The following is a 22,634-nucleotide window of genomic DNA, read 5'->3' as shown; positions in this document are numbered from 1 at the left end:
CTTAGAACAAGGCCTGACCGGTGGTCAACACTCAAAGTGCCAGTCTCAATGGTTCTTACCCACAGTAATGTGCCCGGTGAGAGCTGTGCTTTGTCTTCTTGGTATTGAACCCCACCCCACTCTTCCCTGGGGGATCTGGGACTCGGGGTGGGAACTGGGAAAGAAGTGTGTCACCCACTGGACCATCTGGTTGGTAACCAGCGGCGCCTCCAGGATCAAGGCCTTTGGCCTCAGAGGAGGGCTGGCTCTGGGCACCGGCTATCCCTGGTACTGGGTGGGAGCTATTGCCCGTGTGAGGCCAGGGACTGGGTTGGCTCGTTTCCCTGTGGGTTTCTTATTCTCATACAGGGGCTGGCTCTCGGTGAGGGCTTCGTATGGGTATGTGTTCAGTGAAGGTCCTACCCCAGGACAGGCCCAGACAGCCCTCCTCTCCCATGGGGCGGAGATGATGGAGATGGAAGTGGGGATGCGGGAGGTGGGGGTGGGGGAGGTGGGACTTGGGGCTGGTACTGCCCACGGATGTGTCTTCGACTCACTTTTTCCCGGCATTGGGCTGCTGCCTGTGGGGGACAAAGTGAAGACTGTGAGCCAGATGGTCCCTAGGGGGCAAGGATTATCTGCTTGGGAGAAATCCCCTGGCATCAGCTATGGGAGCAGCGCCCCCCCCAACCAACCCCACCCCGGGCGCCTAGGACCCACCGGAACTTGGTCTGCTGGAGGTTGTGAGCGCCTGTGATTTGTCGGTACACCTCGTTCAGCTGCCAGGCAAGGGAGGGCTGTGAGGCTGGGGCCCTGGGGGAGCCCCTGCACCCAGAGGACCTCCTGGGCATGGCTGGGGGTGTGGCCACAGGCATGTGCAGTGGCTCTACCCTTCTGGAAGCTTTCATGTGGGGCAGATCCCAGGGGACCCCCCGGCCACACGTGTGTCCGAGAAAGCCCTTCTTTCCCACCCAAGGCGGCTTCCCTCTGCCCTCCTGCCACCCAGCTCACACCCGGCCCAGAGGTGCCCACTGCCTGGGACCGGCTCCTTACATTCTCCTCCACCTCCTGGCGCAGCTGGTCACATTCTCGCGTGCCAGGCTTCAGCAGGTTCTCGGTGCAGAGGCGAGCAAGCCGCAGGGACAGTCCGTAGGGCACTAGGGCAGGTGAGGAGGGGGGTCGTCAGTCCCGCCATGATGGGCACCACAGAAGCCTCCTCCAGAAGCCGGGCTCGGATTGGGGGGCACCGGGCGCATGTACCCCTCAGGAAGGGTAGGAGGTGGCCAGCCCTGTGCCTGCACCCGATACCCAGAGAAAAGAGGAATGCTGGATCCCAGACCGGGGAGCAGTGTGAATGTGCCCTGGGCCCCAAGGGCAGCGCCAGGAGACGTGGTGCCCAGCCCCGGCTCTCACCCAGCTCTGAGGGGTTGATGCCTGCAGCGTGCGAGGCGAAGCCCGGCCGCTGCACGTTGTTGGTGATCTTCCATCGGACCGTGTCGCGACCCTTGAGGTTCCCGCTGCGCAGCAAGGGCGTGTCCAAGTGGTCCGAGGCCATCAGGTTCTCTCGCAGCATGTAGTGGTCTTCCTTGAAGCCCACCATGTGACCTGTGGGACCTGGGCCTCAGTACAGGGCTGAGGGGCTGCTTCCTAGACCCTCCCCCACCACACCCCACAGGTGGGACCTCCACGGTCCCCGGCCTCTGTCCCAGACTTGGCACCCTGCTTCCCCTCCACCCCCGCTGAAGGAAGGAGCTGTCAGAAGTCCACCGCCCCCGCCGAGGCCAGGCCCGTACCTCGGTTGCAGCAAGGGAGAAGGGCCAGGCAGGCCTAGGAGGCAAGGAGGGCGGGGATGAGAGCTGAGACGGCCGCACCGGCCCAGGGAAGTCCCTCCGGCCACCACCTCCCACCCACGCCAGTGGTCCAGAGGGGTCAGCAGTGCCTTCCCCAGACACTGGGATATCCAGGCAGTTACAGGGGCCTGGGTGTGGGCACAGAGGCGAACAGGGGCAGAGGGTACCCAAAATGCATGCCATGGGACTCTGGTCCCGCTATCTACTCTGGAAAGGAAAAGGTTCTGTGATCAAACCCCTTTGGGAAGCACTGAATTCCTTCCCCATGTAGTTTCCTTATGCAAACAACTAGCTCAAAGGCTCCGAGAAGCCCTGCAGAGGAGAAACCGCTTTCTCAAAAGTATTTGACCACAGAACGCTTTCTCCCTGTAACACGCATGAATACGACCCTGGGGGCTGCCGTAGGGGCACCTCTGCCCCCTTCAGTATCCCACGCCAGGCCATGCTCTGCACTCTCCTGTCTCCGGTCTTTCTTCCAAGGGAGACGGCCAGCTCCTGGTGGGCAGAGCCCTTCCTTCTTGTTGGTTCTCGTGACCCTTTGCATGCGGCTGACCCCCGGGCCAGGGACTCCCAGGAATCCAGCCACTGGTGGCTGGCAGAGGCGAGGGGCTGGGGTGGGGACGGCACCAGAGCTGGGCGGAACGTGTGGGTTCCCTTGGCCTCTGCCCCCTACAGGGACCCCAGTGGGGTGGGGACCAGGGGAGCCCCACCTTGCAGCAGGCACAGTACTTCCAGCAGAGCAGCAGCAGCAGGACCGGGAACAGGAGGAGGAAGATGAGCAGGGGGATGAGCCACCAGAAGGTGCCCGGGGGGCATTCTAGGGAGGAGAGAGGAGGAGGAGGGAGCCAGTGCCTCCCCCCGATGTGGGTCTGACAGGCCACCCAGGCCCACCCTGCCGGCCCGCCGGCTCACCCTTCCTCCTCTGCACCAGGACGGTGCTGTTGGGCCCGGGGGCGCTGTCCCCCTCCACGGTGTAACTGTAGGTACAGTCGTCGTCCTCGTCCCGGAAGGAGCAGTGCTCCACCACCTCCTCCGCTGCAGACACAGATGGTCAGCAGGGCACCCGACCCCAGCCCGGAGCACCTCAGGGCCTGGCGAGGGGTCCGCTCCTCACCACGGCCTTGCTCTGGGGCCCACCCTGCCCATCACAGGGTCGGGGTGGAGGGGTGGAGGCCTCTCCCTGGGGAAGAATGTGAGTTCCCGGCAGACTGTGCACACGGTGGGCGGTGAAGTGGGGGCTGCCCTGCCCAGGACCGTCAAAGCCCGCAAATCTGTGCCTGTCCTGGGCATCACTCAGGAGCTGGGCTTCTAGAACATTTTTCTGACCCAGAGGAAAGCAGGCTGTGTGCCCCAGGGCCCGTTTTTTGCGCCTTTGCTATGTTCATGGCCCCCTCCCCAGGACTGGGTGCTCTGGCCAGACTGTGCGTCCCCTCCCTGGGTCTGTGTGCCCAGTCTGGATTCTGTGACCACCCCCCAGGCCTGGAACCCCTCTTCTGCCTGTCCTCACTTTGGACTACGAGCCCCCTACCCAGCTCTACAGCCCCGCCCTGATGAGCGACCCCGCTTAGGGGTCTCCCCGTGCCCAGTTCTCTTGCCTGCCCTGTACCTTTCTTGAGCTCATCCACCATCTTGACCTTGAAGCTGCACTCTTCGCACGTGCGCCCCTTCTTTTCACCAGTGCCCCAGGCCTGGCACTGCACGCAGGAGCGCAGGTCCTCACAGAGGCCCAGGTGGATCTGGGTGGGCAAAGAGGAGGGGCAGACGGGTACTGTGCTGGGTGGCCCCTGCCAGGCCCACTCCCACAACCTCACTGCCTGGGCAGCTCCCATGGCGATGGGTCCCCGTGCCCACACCCAGCGAGTGTGGCCTCACCGCCGAGTAGTTGATCTCGCAGACGGTGTCCGTGTAGAGCGACTGTTGGTTGCAGTGGCAGCGGCCGCACTCGCAGTGGCCACGCCCATTACAGAGACCCTGAGGTGAGAGGAGGCCCCCGTGAGCCAGCTGCGCCCCCATCCCTGTCTGCAAGGGGGCCCCGCCCACCGTCCCCTGCTGCCTGCCTCAGGCCCTGGCCCACCCCGTTACTGTCGATGCAGGTGGCATTGCTGAGAGGACAGTCACAGCTCAGGCCTGTCCAGCCAGGCTCACACACGCACTGACCCATGGAGCAGCGTCCCCGGTCTGCAAAGAAGGGAAGGCGAGAGTGGAGAGGCACATTTGCACCTGCAGTCCAGGCTGCCCACCCGGCAGAGCTGCCTCGGGAGCTAGGATGTCTCCAGCCATGGGCAGAGCCATCTCTTCCTCTCTTTCCTGGCATTCCCTTCTCTCCATTTTTCCCCGCTCTATTCTGCCCTCTACCTTCCACTCTGCAGATGGAGTGATCACCCCAAAACACAAACCCAGTCACATGTCTCCCCTATTTAAGAACCTTTGATGAATCCTGGCCAATGCAATAAGGTAAGAAAAAGAAATAAAACATACGTATTAGAAAGTAAAAAACAAAAAACTGTCATTATTTGCCAGTATCAGAAATGTCCCCAAATAGCAAGAAGAATCTATAGATAAGTTGCTAGGTTTCATAAGTTAGTTGAGCAAGGTGGCTGGATACAAAGTTAACATATACAGAGAAAATGAAATTAAAACCTCCAATGACTCCCTTTGCTCAAAGGATAAAGTCCAATATCCTTGCTATTGACTGATTGCAGCCTGCAAGCCAAATCCAGCTCACCACCTGCTTTTGCAAAAGTGTTACTGAAACAGAGCCACACTCATTTGCTTCCGTGTTGCCTATAGCTGCTTTCTGCTACAAGGGCAGAGCTGAGCAGTAGTGACAGAAACGGTTTGGCTTACAAAACTGAAAACATTTAATGTCTGGCCCTTTAAGAAAAAGTGTGGACTAGACTAAAACTGGATACATCCTGGCCTGGAATCCAAACCTCTCACACTCTGGCCCTGTCTCCTTTCCAGCAGCATCTCCCTCCCTTCCTATCTCATGGCTCCACCTGTGCTAAATACCTGTCTTTCTCCAGACATCCTGGGTTCTCCCTTCATTTCTCTGAGTGCACTGTAGGGTAGGCAGGTAAAGAGAAAAGAAGGCAGATAAAAGCAAGAATGAAGGAAAGAGTAGACCCCCAGTGGCTAGTACACAGTTGGGATTTAATAAGTATTTGGTGAGTAGATTTTCATTCAATCTCCTCCATTTGCCCAGTCAGTCCTTCCACGTGGCCCCTGTGGGTTCTGTGGCCCTTGCCCAGTTCCAGAAGCTCTGGCCAGCCTATGGGCCCCTGGCCTGGACCCACACTGTGTTGGGCCCTGTGGGATGCATTACCCCAGGCCCTGCCTGCCAGAGATGTAGCACCTTCCAAGAGAGGAAAGATCACCATGCCTTATAGCACCAATCCCTGGTGGGATGGGAGAGTGGAGAAGAAGGTGGGCGTGGACTGGAGGACCTCAGGGGAGCCAGAGTCTTAAACATAAGAGTAATGTCATGCTGGTAGGGGCCTTGGGCATCAAGTTTTTGGAGGAGGAGAGAGGTCCAGGTTGGGGCTGGACTTGCGGGAGGCGCTCAGGGAATCTGGCCTGCACATGCGGATTCTGACTCCTGGTGTGGCTCTCCCAACTTGGGCTCTGATGGGAGAACCAGCGGGGCAGGGTGTGGGCTGGGCACCCAGGCCACCCCCAAAGCCCTGTACCACCCCACTTGGGTCAGCAGCTCACCATTGCAGAGGAACCCGGAGGTGCGGGGACACTGGAAGTTGTCGTATTCGCAGAACTGACCCTCGTAGCGGCCTTCGCCATAGCACACACAGTGGCCACACTGGCACTCGCCCCGCCCGGAGCACACCTTGTCCTCGCCCTCCCGCCGGCAGGGCTGCAGGTCGCTCTGGGAGCCGGTGGAGCAGTTACAGGTCTTGCCGCTCCTGCGGGAGGAGCCAGTCACTTCCCCACTGCCCAGCAAGAAGGCTGGGCCTTCACCATCCCATTTTACAGATGAGGAAACTGAGGCTCTAAATGGGTCTAAGTTAAGCAGACAGCAGTGGTTGAACTGAACTCAAGCCTCAGTTCCCTGAGACCCTCCCTCTGTCCCCTCAAGTCACAACAAATCTGTTCAATGTCTTGAAGCTTGAAAAGCCCTTACTCTTACTATCACTCATTCGTGACTCACTTCTGCTCAGGGAATAGGGGCCCATGGCTCAAATGTGCTGTGTACTCAGTCGTGTCCGACTCTTTGTGCCCCCATGGACTGTAGCCCGCCAGGCTCCTCTGTCCATGGGATTTTTCCAGGCAAGAATACTGGAGTGGGTAGCCATTTCCTTCTCCAGGATGGCTCAGATAGTAAAGGTTCAAAAGGGATGGAGGGCAAAGTCAGCCTCCCGCTCTGCCCGACCCACAACACCCTGTCCTGATTCTTAAATGACTTTCCAGAGATAATCCGATATCAGTTCAGTTCAGTTCAGTCGCTCAGTCGTGTCCGACTCTTTGCGACCCCATGAATTGTGTCCGACTCTTTGCGACCCCATGAATCGCAGCACACCAGGCCTCCCTGTCCATCACCAACTCCCGGAGCTCACTGAGACTCACGTCCATCGAGTCAGTGATGCCATCCAGCCATCTCATCCTCTGTTGTCCCCTTCTCCTCCTGCCCCCAATCCCTCCCAGCATCAGAGTCTTCTCCAATGAGTCAACTCTTCACATGAGGTGGCCAAAGTACTGGAGTTTCAGCTTTAGTGTCATTCCTTCCAAAGAAATCCCAGGGCTGATCTCCTTCAGAATGGACTGGTCCATGTTTTTTTTCAAGAATTATCCAGGGTTTTTTTGGGGGGTTGGGGGGTGTTGCACTGGATGGCTTGCAGGATCTTAAGTCTCTGGATCAGGGAATGAACCCACAGCTCCAGCCATGAGAACACTAAGTCCTAATCACTGGACCATCAGGGAATTCCCATATCCATGTTTTTCAAAGTTCTTTGAATTTAATCCAGCAACTGGATGTGCCCCTTTCTCAGCCTTTTCTATGCCTGGCTGCCACCCCCTCCTCAGCCTGCCTCCATGGTATGCCCAGCGTCAAGCACTTGCGGGCCCCTTCACTGGGAGCTGCTGGCATCCGGGGTGCTGGCTTCACCCCCACCACACTTACCAGCCCTCGTGGCACACACAGTGTCCGCACATGAAGTCCCCGTGGAAGTTGCAGCGAGATGACCGCTCCTCTTTTTGCTGGAATGAAATCGTGGTGGGGTGGGTGGGGGAGAGGGGCAGATGCTTGCCGCCACACCGAAAAGGGAGCTCTGCTTTGTTACTCGGGTCCTCGGGTGGTCAGCTCAGCCTCTCCCTGCCCGCACACCCTTGGTGGGGCTGTGTCATACCAGCTCACAGGAGCACACGTCACAGATGACGCCCACGTCCATCCGGAGGCCGTTGGAGAAGGATGGCTTCAGATGGATGGTGCCCTTCTGGTCTGCCTCCAGAAGCTGACACACATGAGCCCCGTCCAGGTCCTCGATGGCCCGGAGCTGCACTTGGTATGTGCCCTGCAGGGACCCCGTCTTTAGTCGAGGCAGGCCTGGCTGGACCAGCCGGGATGGCAGTTCTACCTGAAAGTTCTCGGCCCTAAAGCTTCAGGAATGTGTCTGGCCCCTGGCTCCCAGCTCCCTGCCTGTCCTTCCTCAGGGCTCCCAACTCGCTCCTCCAGGCAGAGTCAGGACAACAAGAGCCCGACAGTAAGCAGGGCTGCCTTTGGCCCGCTCGTTCAGCTGGGCAACCTGGGCTCCATGCTGACTGATCTCCGCTTTACAGCTGAACACCAGCCAAGGGCAGTGCAGAGCTCAGCCAAGGGCGGTGCAGAGCTCAGCCAAGAGGCTGCTCCAGGGGGCTTCAAACCCAGGTCTGTCTGACTCGGGAGGCCATGCTCTGGATCTCTGTTTGGGTAGATCCCACCCCGCAGGGCGCTGTCCCCGTCCTCCCCTGTCTCGGGGCCCCCACGGAGGCATACCACTTCCCCTCGCCGGATGAAAAAGGACCCCGTGTCCGTCTTCTGGAACATCCTAGAGGTGACCTCTGTCCGCAGGCCTCGAGGACTGTCCAGGGCCCGAATGTCCAGGTTGGAGCGGATGCGCTAAAAGGGGGCAGGTTATTGATGACTTGGGAGGTGGGCCCAGACCCACCCACCATGGCCTGGCTGCCTGAGCTGCAGTCTTATCTGCATGGAGGCCTGGGTGCTGGGGGGTCATGGGAGCAGAGCCTGCAAGAGCCTGGGACCAGGCCCAGGGGGCTCCTCAGAGACCACAGGAGACCCTTCTGCTCTTCCATCCTGTTTCCCAATCCTCTGTCATTCAGCCATCTCTCCCACCCGCCCCCGCCGCCCTCGGACCCTGGAGCCCGCACTGGCCCTCACGTTGAAGGCTTCCTGCAGCAGATCCACAATGTTGGACGAGTCCTCCTGTAGCACCCCCAGTGAAGAGACGGGGAAATACGATGACAGCCTCTGTGGGGGAGAAAGTCGGGCCCGGGGCTCAGCCTCTGATGAGCGTCATCACTCTGGATGGAGACAGGAGCTCTGGGGCTCACCCACTTTGCGGGTGGGGGACGCTCTCAGCTCCCGCCTGCTGGGGAGTGGGGTTGGAGGATGGGCACATGACCACCTCTTCCCACCAGGGCCCATCCGAAGTTTTCGGAAGGAAAGAAAGGAGGGTGGGGGTGGGTGTGTCTAAGAAGCTCCATGGGTCCCTCCCCCGGCCCAGGGAGGCCCAGCCCCTCACCTCATAGTAGCTATAGGAGTAGTTGGTGACGGCGAAGATGGGGATGATGTTGTGTTGGCCGAGCAGGCGCACCAGGGTGGGCACCGACGGGTAGTCCTGCATCTTGTACTGGGTGTAGGTGCCCGTGGGGTCCAGGTGGCACTCCTCGTCGTTACGCCTCATGATGCCGGCCAGCACGTTGGCCCCGTCGGCCTCGTAGTGGAAGGCCGACTCGGTGGAGAACACCAGCAAGTGGGTGCTGTCAGGGCGCCAGCCAATGTCACTCTGGGGAGAGCAAGAAGGGGGTGCCCGTGGAGCAGGCGGCCTGCTGACGGCAACGTCACAGCGCCGCACACCGCCACGGTGAAGGCGTACCCCAACGCTGCGCTCAGCAAGGACTCGGGATTCACAGCCTCCGTCAGCAACGCTCATGACAAACAGCGCTGGGAGGATGACCGGGGTGGGGAGGGGACACAGAAACCAGCCATGGGGAGTGGGAAACGGACGCAGGGACTGTGCCCACAGCGGGCACCATGCAAGATGGGAGCCAGTTTCAGCCAGCTGTCCCCTCAAGGCCTCAATCACTCTGCGAGCATCTCTCAACTGCATACAAAAACGGACACCACACAACATTCAACAAAAGACTTAAAACAGGGACAGCAGCGCGTGGCCACTTGTTTGAGAAATACATAGGGTGGCTTTGGAAACCGTGTGTGTAAAAGCAATAGGCGGGGGAAAAAAGGGCAGAACTATAACATGCACTGATTTCGACTACATAAGGGAATGATACACGCTGGCGGGGTAGCAAGCAGCTGGCTGTCTCTGTGATGGTGGTGGAATTATGGGCAATTTCTGTTCTTTGTTTTCCAAATTGTCTATAACATCAGTGCATTATTTTTTAAATGAAAAAATTGATGCACACGTAAAAAGTGCCCTCCTCTAGCACAGCTGGAGATGGGTATTAGCAGGGAGCTTGGGCTCGGGGCACTTAAGATTCCAGAACGCCGAGGCTCAGGTCCGCCTTGGTGACCAAGACAAAACCAGGGTAAGACTGCTCAGGCCCCAACACCTCTAAACTTGGATTGGAATTGAGGGTCCCCCAGAGGGTCTGAGCTTGTCTGAGGGTATGGGGGCCCCAGCCTGGCACCAGAGCAGGCCAGTGGGCAACTCTTGACCTTGTAGAGAAACACAGCCCTGGTCTAGGCCGGAAGGAGCCTCCCAACACTCACGGTACACACGGCCGTCTGCAGGATGGCATCAAAACCTCCTTCCGGGGCATCCAGGTTGCCTGAGATGCGCTCCCCCTTCAGCTTATTCCGGAACTCCTCCACGTCTTCCGTCAGGCTGATGACATTCTTGAAGGAGAAGGGGGGGTCGCTGTTGGGCCAGGGTTCCTTCAGCCTGGGAAGGTGGGAAGGGGAGTGTCAGGGAGAGAGCAAGTCAGGGAAGAAGACCCCCATGCCCTGCACCCACTGTCCTTGCGGACCACCCCCTTGGCTCAGTGCAACCCCAAGATTTTCAAAGTGCCTGGGTGGAGAGGAGGCGGGCCACCTGGCCAGGACCACTGTCCACTCGGTCGATCACTCACTTCTCAGGCCTCATGTCTGTCTGAGGGACGCTGACTTTGTCCACGAACTTGCCAAATCCTATTGTGTAGTCGCTGGTGAGCTGCCTCAGGACCTGAGCTGGGCATCAGTAGGAAAGACAGGGGACAGCTGAGGGTGGGACGAACGGAGAGAGTAGCAGGGAAGCAGACGCACTGCCACGTGTAAAAGAGAAGCCGGAGGGGATTATCCACGTGGCTCAGGGACCTCAACCCCGGGCGGCTCTGTGACAGCCTCGACGGGTGGGATGGGTGGGAGGTGGAGGGGCTTCAAGAGGGAGGGGGTCATATGTACACCCATGGCTGATTCATGTTGGTGTATGGCGGAAACCAATGCAATATTGTAAAGCAATATCCTTCAATTAAAAATAAATAAACTTTTTAAAAACAAAAAGAAGGGGCAGCTGAGTCCCAAGAACCCCACATCTACATAGGTGTTGGGGGCTAGTTTGGGAAGGAGGAAGAGGAAGAATAACTTAATAACTTAACATCAATGCTCTGCATGTTTGGCATCAGTTCGTGCACACAGCAGCCCTGTCATTATTTACAGATGAAGGGAATGGGACTCAGGGGACCTGGAGTCATGCATGCAGCCAGTTGGAGGGGGTGGGTGGGGAGCTGGACCAGCCATCTGTTAAGCTCGGACTTAACAGCCTCATAGCAGCTGGGACCCTCCTTGTCAAGATCAGAAGAGGGCATTTCCTGGCGGTCCAATGGCTAGGACTCTGGGTTTCCACTGCAGGGGCAAGGGTTTGACCCCTGGTCAGGGTATTAAGATCCCACAAGCCACATGACACGGTGCAGCAAAAAAAAACAAAAAGGACCAGAGGGGGTCTGGGGCCCACCCAGTGGGGCCCTCCCTCTGTACTGCTGAATGGTTATTGGGGGTCTGGCCAGGACTCTCCTCTGAGAATGGTGAGAAGGAGTTCTTGGGGTGCTCAGAAGTCCTGTCCTTCCTTGAGGAGTAGGTATAGCTAGCCTGAGCCCTGGCCTCCTGAGCAGCTGGGGGCAGGGGGCACCCTCTCCATGCCCCGAAGTCTTCCGCTCCATACCCAGATCTTGCCCCATCTTCTTGAGGTTGTCCAGATCATCAGACATGGAGTTGGAGAAGTCCATGAGGATATACAGGTCCATGGGGCTCTCCAGGGGCTCGAACACCTGCAGCTCGAAGTGCCGCTCCTCGCCCGGCCGCAGCCGCACCCGCAGCGCCTGGGGGGACACCTGGCTGCGGCGCAGCGTGGTGTCAATCTGCCTTTCCTGCGCCCAAGGGAGGGGGACAGCTGGCTGGAGGGTCTCTCCAGATCTAACGGAGACCGCTCAGCTCAGCCAGGGGACCCCATAGCACCCCATAAGCAGCCAGCCTTGAGTTTGCCTCCCCCGACCCCTGACCCCAGGCACCTCCGTGATCTCGAAGCTGCTCTCCATGACCACCACGCTCTCCAGCCGGCAGCCGGCAGCCAGCAGCTCGGCCTGGGTGTTACAGCGCCGTTCCTTGAACACCTGGCCAGAAGGAGACGGGGTCAGGGGGCACTGCCTGTCCCCGCTGCTGTCCTAACCCCAGATTTACGCCCCTCGATTTTCCTGAACCCTTGCCTGTTCTCCCACGCCCACCTGGCCCGAGGCTGGGCCGAGGGTGTGGCAAGTGTGACTTGGCCAGAGCCCAGGGGTGGGGCGCGCGGCTGGGGAGGCGGCCGGGCTGGGCAGCAACACACCTCGTCCGTGCAGTAGGCGCAGTCCTTGTCCACGCGGATGCACTCAGTACAGCTCTTCACCTGGGCCTTCTTGCAGCGGTTCGCTGCGGAGCAGAGCGGGGTGGGCCCACTGAGATGGGTCTCACCCAGGGCCAAGCCCTTCCCTTAAGCATCCTCATTTGAAAGAGGTAGGGACTCTCTCCCAAGATACAGAGGGAGAAACAGAGGCCAATGGCTATGTGGTTAGCAACCTGCAGAGCCAGGTCTCAAACTGGGACTTTCCACCCAAGTCTGGAGGGAAGGAGGGTGGGGGCTGAGACGGAGGTGCTGGCCCATTTGCTGGCGGGGACACCCTAACCAGCCCCACTGCCTGCTCCTCTGGGATTGTGTTTCGTTGATCAGTGTCCCTACTGCCAAGCCTATGCCCTGCACATGGTGAGTTTTTAATAAATAAAGGAGGTGAAACTTCAGTTTCCCCAGAGGTTGGGATACCCTCTGGTTTTGCTCAGTTAAAATCACAGTGAGGACCCGCTCGCGCTGGTGGGCGGGGCCCCTGGACTCAGGAAAAGGAGCGCTGTTAATGTTCAGCAGTGTATTGGGCGAGGGCAGGGAAGCCCTGACTCGCAGCATTTACCGATCTCCAAAGTATAAACGTTCCCACCACGGACTGCTTTGAGCTGCCAGCCATGGCGTCCACGGACAGGCACTATTCTATCAGTAGGAGCCCTTTGCAGACTGCAGACACTCAGAGGGCCGGTGATGATCACCTCCCTCTCCTTCAAATTCCCATAAGACCTTTCAACTCCGCTGTCCAGGCCTCAGCACACCCTGCAAGCGCCTGCCTTCTCTGAGTGGATATCTTTTCCCTCCTTTAGACCAAGTCTCGTTGCGCTTCCCTTGGGCCATGCAGCTCAGGATCATGGCTCCGCAGCCCTTAAAGTGGGTGATGGCTGTTTGTTGAGTGGCTGAGTGAGGGTCTGGGCAAGACAGAGAGCCTCCCCCCACACCCTGCTACCTTAAGGGCAGTGTCTTGAAAGTTGAGGCCCCGCCAAGAAGGGTGCTGTAGGGGTGTGTCCGACTCACCCACGTGCCCGGGGAAGCTGACGCTCAGCAGGGCTGCCAGCAGCAGCCTGGTCCACGGGCTGGGATGTGGCCCTGCCATCCTCCTCTTCCTGTAAAACACCCACAATTGACACACGATGCCTGACAACCCTGGTCCACGTGTCAGCTCAGTGGGTCCTCGTCAGAGCTCCACTGTTCCCACTGCACAGATGTACAGACTGAGGCTCTGAGAACTTTAGTGACGTTCTGAGGCCACTTGGCCTACAAGTGGTAGGGCCCAGGACCCCTGATCCCTCTTTTCCTCTGCCCCCTTCCTTGGCATCCCTAGAGCGGCCAGATGCCCTGTAGGCCTACGCCCTGCCAGGGAGGTCCCCACCCTCTCACCACTGAGGACTCTAGGCTCTGAGCTTGTCCCATTTGCTAGGCCTTTTGTACTGGGCTCCCCGGAGGGCAGACCAGGGATTTTTCCACCCTTGCCTTTCAGACCCCACTGGGTTGCGTCAGGCTTGGCAGGGACAGGGCCACCCTAGAGGGTCCTGGCCCGCTTACTTGCCCTTCGGTGATGGGATACAGCCCAGGAGGAGGGGGCCCTCCGCAGTATTTGGGGCCTGGGGAAGGGAGGACATGATTTGCTACTCAGCTAAGTTCTGTAATGGCTGCTTGGCCCATCAGAGGGCGTCCCCTCACCTGTGCCTGCCCGAGCTGAGTGGGGGGATCCTGAGCAGGTCACCCTTTCAAAAGTTAGCCTGGAGGGGGATTAAAAACCCCTGCAGCCCACTCATACACACACACACTGCCAGCCACCCCAGGACACCCCATCTGCCTTTGCTTCACTGTTTTTTTTTAAACGATTTATTTATTCATTGTTTTTGGCTGTGCTAGGTCTTCCTTGCTCCATGGGCTTCTCCTTAGTTGCGGTGCTCAGGGTTCTCCCTGCGGTGGGTTCTCTGCTTAGGGGTCCCGGGCTCTAAGGCACAGGCTCAATAGTGTGGCACACAGGCTCAGCTCCTCCTCGGCGTGTGGGATCTTCCCAGATCAGGGATCAAACCCGTGTCTCCTGCATTGGCAGGCAGATTCTTTTACGACTGATCCAGGGAAGGCCCCTTTGGTTCAACTATTAAAATATCTCAAGTCATTCGTGACCTTCTCAGTGACATCCCTGAGAACATTTCAAGATGGACAGCCTGCTGAAGAGAGGGGCTGGCCAGAGGCACCTGGCCTGGCAGAGCTGAGGGCAAGAGTGACCACCCCGGCCACTTTCTCCAGAGCCAGTCACCCAGCAGCCCAAGACTAGGCCATGCCTACTGGCCCTCATCCTTGGCTTGTGGGGCAGGCACACCCCAGGCTCTGGGGAGACCCGAGGGGCTGCAGGAGGGCATGCCTCCATCTCTCCGAGGCGGCCACCAGGAGCTCCAACACATCTGCAGGCGATCAGCTGGGGAGGAGCCCGCCTCTAGGAAGGGCCTGGGGTAAGGGTGCCCCAAGCCAGCTGAGGAGGGCTGCTTCTTGGGGAGAAATGGTTTTCCTGCGGCCTTGGGGCACAGGCACCACACCCACAGGCTACACAATACTGGCTGCTTCCCCGGGCCTCCCTGGGGCACCATTACACATGTAGGTACAGGCACTTCCCAGCCGGGCTCTTACTCACTCTCCTGTGCCCACAGGCTGGGCACACAATGGGCAAGTGCCCAGCATGTCACGTACATAATTGCCATTTACTCTGCATAGGAACCAGTGGGGGAATGACTGCCTGATCCCCTTTGTCCAGATCAGATGGGGCAGTGCAGCAGCAGCCCCCCTGCCCCATTTAACCTTCACATTATATTCAGAGACTAAAACAGCAGCAATGCACACAGAGTGTTGTGTTTGACTCAACTTGTGTTTTTAAAAGTTTTTTTTCTTTTTTAAGGCTGAATCTTGCAGCATGAGAAATTTTAGTTCCCCAAGCAGGAAATTAACCTGTGCCCCCTGCATTGGGAACACGGAGTCTTAACCACTGGGCCACCAGGGAACTGCCTAAAAAGCTTTTTTGTTTTTGGCCACACCAAGTGACTTGTGGGACCTTGGTTCCCTGACCAGGGATTGAACCCAAGCCCGGACAGTGAGAGCACCGATTCCTATCCACTGGATCACCACTGCATGCATGCTCAGGCACGTCTGACTCTTTGCTACCCCACAGACTGCAGCCCGCCAGGCCCCGCTGTCTATGGGAGTTTTCCAGGCAAGAATACTGGAGTGGGTTGCTATCTTCTCTTCCAGGGGATCTTCCTGACCCAGGGATCGAACCCGTGTCTCCTGCATTGGCAGGCGGACTCTTTACCACTTTGCCACCTGGGAAGCCCTGGACCACCAAGGGACTCCCTAAAAAGTTTTCAAAGTAGTCATTGGTGGGTGAAAAAATAAGATCTCACATAAGAGTTAGGACTGTGGGCTTCCTGGGACACGTGACTGTGGCAGCATGGGCAGAGCCCTTGGGACACAAACTCTCCAGGCTACTCTGGGTCCCACCAGGCGCGGGGCCTTTTTATGTAGCAGCTGGACCCGGAAGTGAGTGCTTGCCACCCACTGTTATCACATAGCGGCACACCCAGTCTGGCAGGCTTGGGACATACATACTCTTGGACACATGCTATGGCCCACATAACATGGGCTCAGTGTTCTCCTGATACCTACCCCATGGGAGCCCCCGCTTGGCACGTCCGCACCCACCCTCCACCGCTCTCTTCCCTCCTGCTTCCCTATCCTCTGGCCCCTCTGCTGCTCTATCACCCGCAGATTCAAGGCCAAGGAGACAGACAGATACCCCTTCCCCACTGTCCCTCCTGCTCTCCTTTACCCGCTCAGCCCCCGGGGACAGAGACCTGCAGCCTTCACTTCCAGCTGTGGTCCGAGGCAACCACAACCCAGTCCAGCCTTGGGCTCAGGGTGTGGCCAGGCCACTGGGGAGAAGGAGCCCAGGAGGAGCCATCTAGAGGCCCCCACCTACAACGAGACAGGGCCACCCGGGGCTGAGGGGGTGGGGACGGCGGGGCTGGCCCTGGAGGAGGTCACAGTGGTGGGCCGTGAGGTCAGGAGGGCTTCCTGGAGGAAGGGTGTCCTGAGCTGACTTTGGGAGCAAGGCAGGCGTGTGCCCAACCAGGAGGAGAGGAGAGTCAGGGAGTCCCCAGACCCCAGATGGACGGTGGCACCACCCAGCTAAATCGGAGGGCCTCTGCCTCTAGGTGGCTGCTTCTTTTTGAACCCGAGAAGTGTCCAGCCCAGTAGGCCACCCGCCGGGACCCTGCCCACCACTTCTCCCAAGTGCCCACCCGACGCCCAGACCTCTCTCCCTGCTGCCCTCCTCCACCCAGAGGTCTGACAACCAAGCGCCTTCTCCAGCTCTGCCTGTTCCCTTTCCCCCGGGGGTCCCCTGGACACACCGGGGCAGGCTGGGCACCTGCCCTGGGCGGCCGGCCTTTAGGAAAGGAAGAGCTGGGAAAACAAAAGCCGCCGGTCCACCAATCAGCTCCCCGTGGGGCTGCCAGCGGCTGGGGTGCGCATTCCCTTTCCGCTTCTCCCCTCGGAGATCTCCTACAGCGCGCCCAGCCTCGGCGGCTCGGGGCCCTGGAGGGGCGGGCGGAGTGCGGGGGGATGGCTGGACCTACCTTGGGGCTGACTCGCGCCCTCCCCGCGCTGGGCTCCGCTCGGCGGCTCCAGATGCGGCGCGCGGGCGAGCCGGGACGGTGCGGAGGGCGGGCTGCAGGGAGGGCGGGCGGCGGCGGGGAGGGGACCGCTTTATGGGGAGGGAGGCAGGTAGGAAGGAGGCGCTGGTGAATCAGGCCGGCCGCATTCCTGCGCGCGGCGCGCACCTGTCGGGGCAGGAGCCGGGCGCTGCCGCCTCTGGGCCCGCCCCCCGGAAAGGGCTGCGGCTCTCGCAGCGCCCTGCCCTGCTCCCCGACCCAGGGCGGCGGGGCCGGGGAGGAGCCACCCGCCTCTCTCCGGTCCAGCCCCGGGAGCGGAGCCTCCTCTCCCCTCCGGGCTTCAGGATCGAGGGCCGGGTTGCCCCCAGCTGGAGGCGGTCCCTCCTAGCCCCCTTCTGGGACCGCCGTCCCTCTCCTCCAGACCCTGGGCCGGGAGCCATCGCCCCTGCCCTGGGGAGCCACCAGGAGCCCCAGACACACAACCCGACAATCAACGCCGCGCACCCCCTCTCTGTGTGCCGGCACCTAGGACGAGCCCTGGGCTGCCCCAGGCCAGGTCTGCCTTCCCAGCATCTTCTTAGCCTCCCCAACTCCCCAGCGCACTCACCCCGTGTGCACAGAGGGAGCTCTGGGCAAGAACTGGTTCTCTGAGTGTCTGCAGACAAGCTAATTAAACCTTCTTAAAGCAAGAGTAATGCCCCTCAAGAGGCAGCACCCACCTGAGGTGGAGAGACACTCGAATGATTACAGCTGTTCTTGACAAGCTGCTTCACAAATCTGAACTCCCCCCTCCCCATCCTCTCTCAAGTGCTGCTGGTTAAGTGATTAAACTCTCTGGTGTTGTTCCATGACCTCAACTTGGTCTTTTTCTCTGGCCCCACCTTGCACAAATGCCCCCTCTCTCCTCCAACCAAGCAGCTTCAAGCCAGCATCTTTTGCAAACAGCGACTGGGGCTCTTTTACACCAGGCTGGTCCCTTTACTTGGGGTCTTCCCACCCTCACCCAGCCTGGTTTTTCCTCCTTATCCTTGAGGGCCTTATGCTGATGTCACATGCTCCAAGGAGCCTCCTTGACCTCCCTGAACCCTGGACTGGGTTGTGTGCCCCTGGGGCATGTTCGTTTTTTGTGTTTTTTTTTTTTTTGTCATTTGCCACACTGGTTTGAAATAATCTGTTTAGGGATCTCTTCCCTATTGCATGGTGAACCCCAAGGATGGACACGGTGTAGCACATCTTTTGATCCCCACCACCTAGCTCAGTGCCTGCACATAGCAGTTGCTCAATAAACGTGTAGTCAACCCAGAAGGGATCGTCACACGGCCTCCCTGAGCCTCAGCATTCTCATCTGTAAACAGACGCAAACACCGCCAGCTCTCAGAGTGACCCTAGGAACAGCTGGGATTGACTGAGGAGCCGCCAAGGACACCAAGGGCTCACTGCAACTGCGCGAGCCACAGGTCTCCCCTTTGCCACCTTGCCCAGTCATCTGAGATCTGCTCTGCATGGGCCAGGGGCTCAGAGGCTAGCTCCTGGAGTCGGGAGCTCTGTGGCAGAAACCCCAGTTTGGTTGGGGTACCCAGGTCATGCTCTACGGATCTGAGCTACTCCAGCAGTCGCCCAGTCCACCCCGGGAAATACAGGCTCAGGGAGCAGCTGCCGGCACCATCCATCAGGGGTGTACCCCACAGTGGGGGCTGCTGATGCGCCCTCCGAGAGAAGGAGAGCCCGGCCCAGAGGCAGTAATACCACAGACCCCACTGAGCCCAGCAACCCCTTCCTCTCCTCATTCCAGACCCCTTTAAAAATGACTAATGGAGCGCTTCCCTGGTGCCTCAGTGGGAAAGAATCTGCCTGCCAATTTAGGAGACACGGGTTCCATCCCTGGTCCTGGAAGACCCCACATGCTGCAGAACAGCGAAGCCGGTGCACCGCAACCGATTGAGCCTGCGCTCTAGAGCCCAGGAGCCGCAACCACTGATGCCTGCGCACTCTAGAATCCATGGTCCGCAGCAGAGGCCTCTGAAATGAGACGCCCTCACACCGCAGCTAGAGAGTAGTCCCCACTCGCAGCATCTAGAGAAAAGCTCGCACAACGAAAACTTAGCACGGCCAAAAATAAATAAAATCATATATATAAAAAATGACTAGGGGGACTTCCCTGGTGATCCAGTGGTTAAGATGCAAGGGTCCAGTGCTTCAAATGCAAGGGGCACAGGTTCGATCTCTGGTTGGGAAACTAAGATCCTACATGCTGTGCATCACAATCCAAAAAAAAAAAAAAAAGACTAGGAGAGCAGGAGTTTGGCAGCAGTTGAGAGGTGAGACGTGCACCCTGAGAGGCCCTCAGAAGACAACTCTTGAGGTCCCTCGGGTTTCTTCAAGTCTGGAATTTCATTACCCGGAACCTGAGTATGGACCTGGGTTGGGGGATGGTCCATGAATCATCTGAGATCACGTGTGAAACTCAAGGTGTATCTGACACGGGAATGTGGGTTTGCCGGGAAAAGGATCCTTTGATTACACTGAATTCCCAAATAGGTACTGGTCCCCAAAGGGTTAAGGAGCTTTGTACTACATATTACTTCTATATAAAAAAAAATAATAAGACAAAACCCCCTATTGTCTGATTCTGCAGCCTTAGGGCCAGAGTGAGTCTGGTATGTAGTGGGGTTTCCTTCTGCAGACTTTGCCAAAGAGCTGAGGTCCCTGAAACAGAGGTCCAGGAACCTCAGATGGCAGCTCCCACCTACCCACGCTCATTCCACAGCCTCAGGGAGGCCAGACTTGCTCCCTCATTAGTTCAATCATTTATTCATTGACAAGCATTTAACGGGCTCTTAAGCCAGGTGCCTGGGATCGCAGAGGAATGAGCCACACCACCTGCTTGCTTCATGGAGCTCACAGTTTAAACCATGGGCATCCGAGGTGGGCGGCGTATTCTCCAGGGATGCGCCTACTTTTTGCTTGACCGTGTACATCAGTTACGGTACCCGTTTCTATAAAGAAACAACTTAAATGATAAATGGACAGTGGATATGTGACCAGAACAGTTTGGTGACCCTTCTAGAGACCTTGTATTAACCCCCACCACAGTTGACTGTTTAATCTTTCTTACTCTTAAAACAGTCTCTCCTCTCTCACCCCCAAACATTGACTTAAAAAAAAATCATTTTATTTATAGATTTTTGGCTCTGCTGGGTGCTTGCTGGTGTTCGGGCTTTTCTCTCGCTGCAGGGAGCAGGGGTTACTCTCTCGTGGTCGTGCAACTGTTTCCCATCGTGGTGGTTTCTCTTGCGGAGGGTGAGCGGGCTTAGGTAGTCATGGTTCCCCGGCTCTAGAGCACAGGCTCAGCAGTTGTGGCAAACAGGCTTAGTTGCTCCTTGGCACATGGGATCTTCCTGGACCAGGGATCACACCTGTCCTCTGCATTGGCAGGTGGATTCTTAACCACTGAGCCACCAGGGAAGCCCTCCACTATTTTTTGCTTGACGATGTATGTCACTTACTGGATGAGTGGTACCCATTTCTATAAAGAGCTTAAATGATAAATGGACAGTGACTGTGTGACCGGAACAGTTTGGTGACCCGTCTAGAGACCTTATCTGGATTTGTCTGGTTACTTCCTCATGGTGTTATTTGACTTGATTTTTATCCTCCTGTAAACTGGAAGTTATGTCTAAAAGCCTGATTAGATTTACAGTTTCTCGTCAAGGATGGTCTTAGGAGATGCTGTGTTTTATCGGATGGCACAGGATGTTAGCTGCCTCACCATCTCTCTTAATTGTAAAAATGCATTTTCACTTTATGATTAAGAAGTAATTAAGAGGGGGTGATGGCGTTTTGTCATCCTGCCCTTTTCCCAACAAACTTTCACTAAACAGTTCTAGCATCCATTGTTGATCCTTGCTTGAATCAATTATTCTTTGGGGGTTGAAGAGTAGACTTTCTGTTTCTATATTTAATAAAAGGTATTCTTCAAATTAAAAAAAAAGGTTTCCTTCACCAACTGGGAATGAATTGTACACCTCCAAAATACAGGGTAAAATCTTTTCTTTTTGAGTTATAGAACTTTAAACAATTACTATTACATTACAAAACAACCCCAAAGATTTTTTTAAGTTGTAGTAAAAACATAAAAATTACATCATAATCAGTTATTTATTTAGGCTGTACTTCGTGGCTTGAAGAATCTTAGTTCTCTAACCAGGGATTGAACCCAGGCCAGGGCAGCGAAAGCACCAGACCACTGGACTGCCAGGGAATTCCCTTAACCAGTTTAAACGTATAGATCAACAGTGTTAACTATGTACACGTTGCTGGGAAACAGATTCCCAGAACTTTTTCATCTTGCAAACTGAAACTCTATACCCATTAAATGGCTCCTCACTCCCCCAACCCCTGGTTAACTATCATTCTATTTTCTGAATCAGTGATTTTGACCACTCTCAGTTCAGTTCATTTCAATTGCTCAGTTGTGTCTGACTCTTTGCGACCCCATGGACTATACAGCACTCCAGGCTTCCATGTCCATCACCAACTCCTGGAGTTTGCTCAAACTCATGTCCATCGCGCCAGTGATGCCCTCCAACCATCTCATCCTCTGTCATCCCCTTCTCCTCCTGCCTTCAATCTTTCCCAGCATCAGGGTCTTTTCCAGTGAGTCAGTTCTTTCAGGTGGCGAAAGTATTGGAGTTTCAGCTTCAGCATCAGTCCTGCCAATGAATATTCAGGACTGATTTCCTTTAGGATGGACTGGTTGGATCTCCTTGCAGTCTAAGGGACTACTACTACTCTAGTGCCTCACCTGATTGGAATCACACAATCTGTCTTTTTGTGTTTGGCTTATTTCACTTAGTATAAAGCCCACAAGCTTCCTCTCTGTTGTAGCATGTGTAGGGGTTTTCTTCCCTTAAGGCTGAATAATATTTCATTGTATGTATAGACCACATTGTTTTTATCCATTCATCTGTCAATGGACATTGGGTAGCTTCCGCCTCTTCAGTTCAGTTCAGTTCAGTCGCTCAGTCGTGTCTGACTCTTTTCGGCCCCATGAATCGCAGCACACCAGGCCTCCCTGTCCATCACCAACTCCCGGAGTTTGCTCAAACTCCCGTCCATTGAGTTGGTGATGCCATCCAGCCATCTCATCCTCTATCGTCCCCTTCTCCTCCTGCCTCCAATCCCTCCCAGCATCAGAGTCTTTTCCAATGAGTCAACTCTTCACATGAGGTGGCCAAAGTACTGGAGTTTCAGCTTTAGCATCATTCCTTCCAAAGAAATCCCAGGGCTGATTGTAAATTAAGCTGCTATGAACACGGGTGTGCAGTCATTATCTTCCAGACCCTGCTTTCAGTTTTATTGTATATAAACCCAGAAGTGATGGACCGCGTGGTAGTAGTTCTATTTTAAATTTTAGAGGCCCACCATACTGTTTTCCATAGCAATTGCATCATTTTATAATCCCATCAGCAGTGCACAAAGGTTAATTCTTTTAATTCTAACTTTCAGAGTAAAGAGTTGATATATTCAACTTGAATGGTGGCAAATACATTTTTTCTGTTTTTTCAAATCAAATACCATGCACGAATGGATTTTCACTTACCAGTAGTTTACACTGGTGATGTTCTGATATAATAAGCAAGATATGTTTGGTTTTTGTCTATGGTTCTTGGAAAAGCTCCGGAGCGATATAAGTGAAAGTGAGTCTTTGTTATTCATAAGAAGCCCCTTTCAATAACAACAGAGTTTATGTTAATGAGGTGACTTTTGGAAAGCCTCTAAGGTTGGGGGCACTGGTTGCCAGGGGAACCAACCACGTGTTCGAACTTTCAGCCTCAATACTCCCCCACCCTCACCCCAACCCCCAACCTCCAGAGAAGGGGGACGGGTTAGAGATTGACTTCCTTCTCCAAAACAATGTCCAATGATTTAATGAAGCATGTAATGGAGTGTGTGCGTGCTCAGGTGTCCAGTCATGTCCGATTCTTTGCTACCCCATGGACTGTAACCTTCCAGGCTCCTCTGTCCATGAAATTCTCCAG

At 56.5% G+C, this 22,634-nt stretch overlaps 1 protein-coding gene across 3 annotated transcripts in view; it reads right to left on the bottom strand.

The window, feature by feature from the left end:
- Positions 1 to 16,812, bottom strand: part of ITGB4 (integrin subunit beta 4) — a 32,175-nt gene extending 15,363 nt beyond the window's left edge. For 2 of the 3 annotated variants that reach the window (XM_070389083.1, XM_070389084.1), the window contains exons 1-23: positions 16,558 to 16,811; positions 12,935 to 13,023; positions 11,873 to 11,955; positions 11,559 to 11,660; positions 11,213 to 11,417; positions 10,146 to 10,242; positions 9,787 to 9,958; positions 8,579 to 8,842; positions 8,215 to 8,304; positions 7,813 to 7,935; positions 7,187 to 7,351; positions 6,961 to 7,037; positions 5,544 to 5,746; positions 3,904 to 4,007; positions 3,702 to 3,800; positions 3,436 to 3,565; positions 2,742 to 2,864; positions 2,540 to 2,646; positions 1,773 to 1,806; positions 1,393 to 1,584; positions 1,033 to 1,136; positions 700 to 758; positions 537 to 560 (exon numbers count right to left, since the gene is read on the bottom strand). In XM_070389083.1, coding sequence (XP_070245184.1) covers positions 537 to 560; positions 700 to 758; positions 1,033 to 1,136; positions 1,393 to 1,584; positions 1,773 to 1,806; positions 2,540 to 2,646; positions 2,742 to 2,864; positions 3,436 to 3,565; positions 3,702 to 3,800; positions 3,904 to 4,007; positions 5,544 to 5,746; positions 6,961 to 7,037; positions 7,187 to 7,351; positions 7,813 to 7,935; positions 8,215 to 8,304; positions 8,579 to 8,842; positions 9,787 to 9,958; positions 10,146 to 10,242; positions 11,213 to 11,417; positions 11,559 to 11,660; positions 11,873 to 11,955; positions 12,935 to 13,013 — 2,636 coding nt within the window. In that variant the 5' untranslated portion in view covers positions 13,014 to 13,023; positions 16,558 to 16,811. Of the gene's footprint in view, positions 1 to 536; positions 561 to 699; positions 759 to 1,032; positions 1,137 to 1,392; positions 1,585 to 1,772; positions 1,807 to 2,539; positions 2,647 to 2,741; positions 2,865 to 3,435; positions 3,566 to 3,701; positions 3,801 to 3,903; positions 4,008 to 5,543; positions 5,747 to 6,960; positions 7,038 to 7,186; positions 7,352 to 7,812; positions 7,936 to 8,214; positions 8,305 to 8,578; positions 8,843 to 9,786; positions 9,959 to 10,145; positions 10,243 to 11,212; positions 11,418 to 11,558; positions 11,661 to 11,872; positions 11,956 to 12,934; positions 13,024 to 16,557 lie in introns of all 3 variants that reach the window. The other variant, XM_070389085.1, reaches the window with a different exon arrangement.
- Positions 16,813 to 22,634: the final 5,822 nt, after the last annotated feature.

This window comes from Bos mutus, chromosome 19, assembly GCF_027580195.1.
Source record: "Bos mutus isolate GX-2022 chromosome 19, NWIPB_WYAK_1.1, whole genome shotgun sequence".
Taxonomy (NCBI): Eukaryota; Metazoa; Chordata; class Mammalia; order Artiodactyla; family Bovidae; genus Bos; species Bos mutus.
The sequence above is the reverse complement of the archived record's forward strand: the minus strand, read 5'-3'. Positions and strand labels throughout refer to the sequence as shown.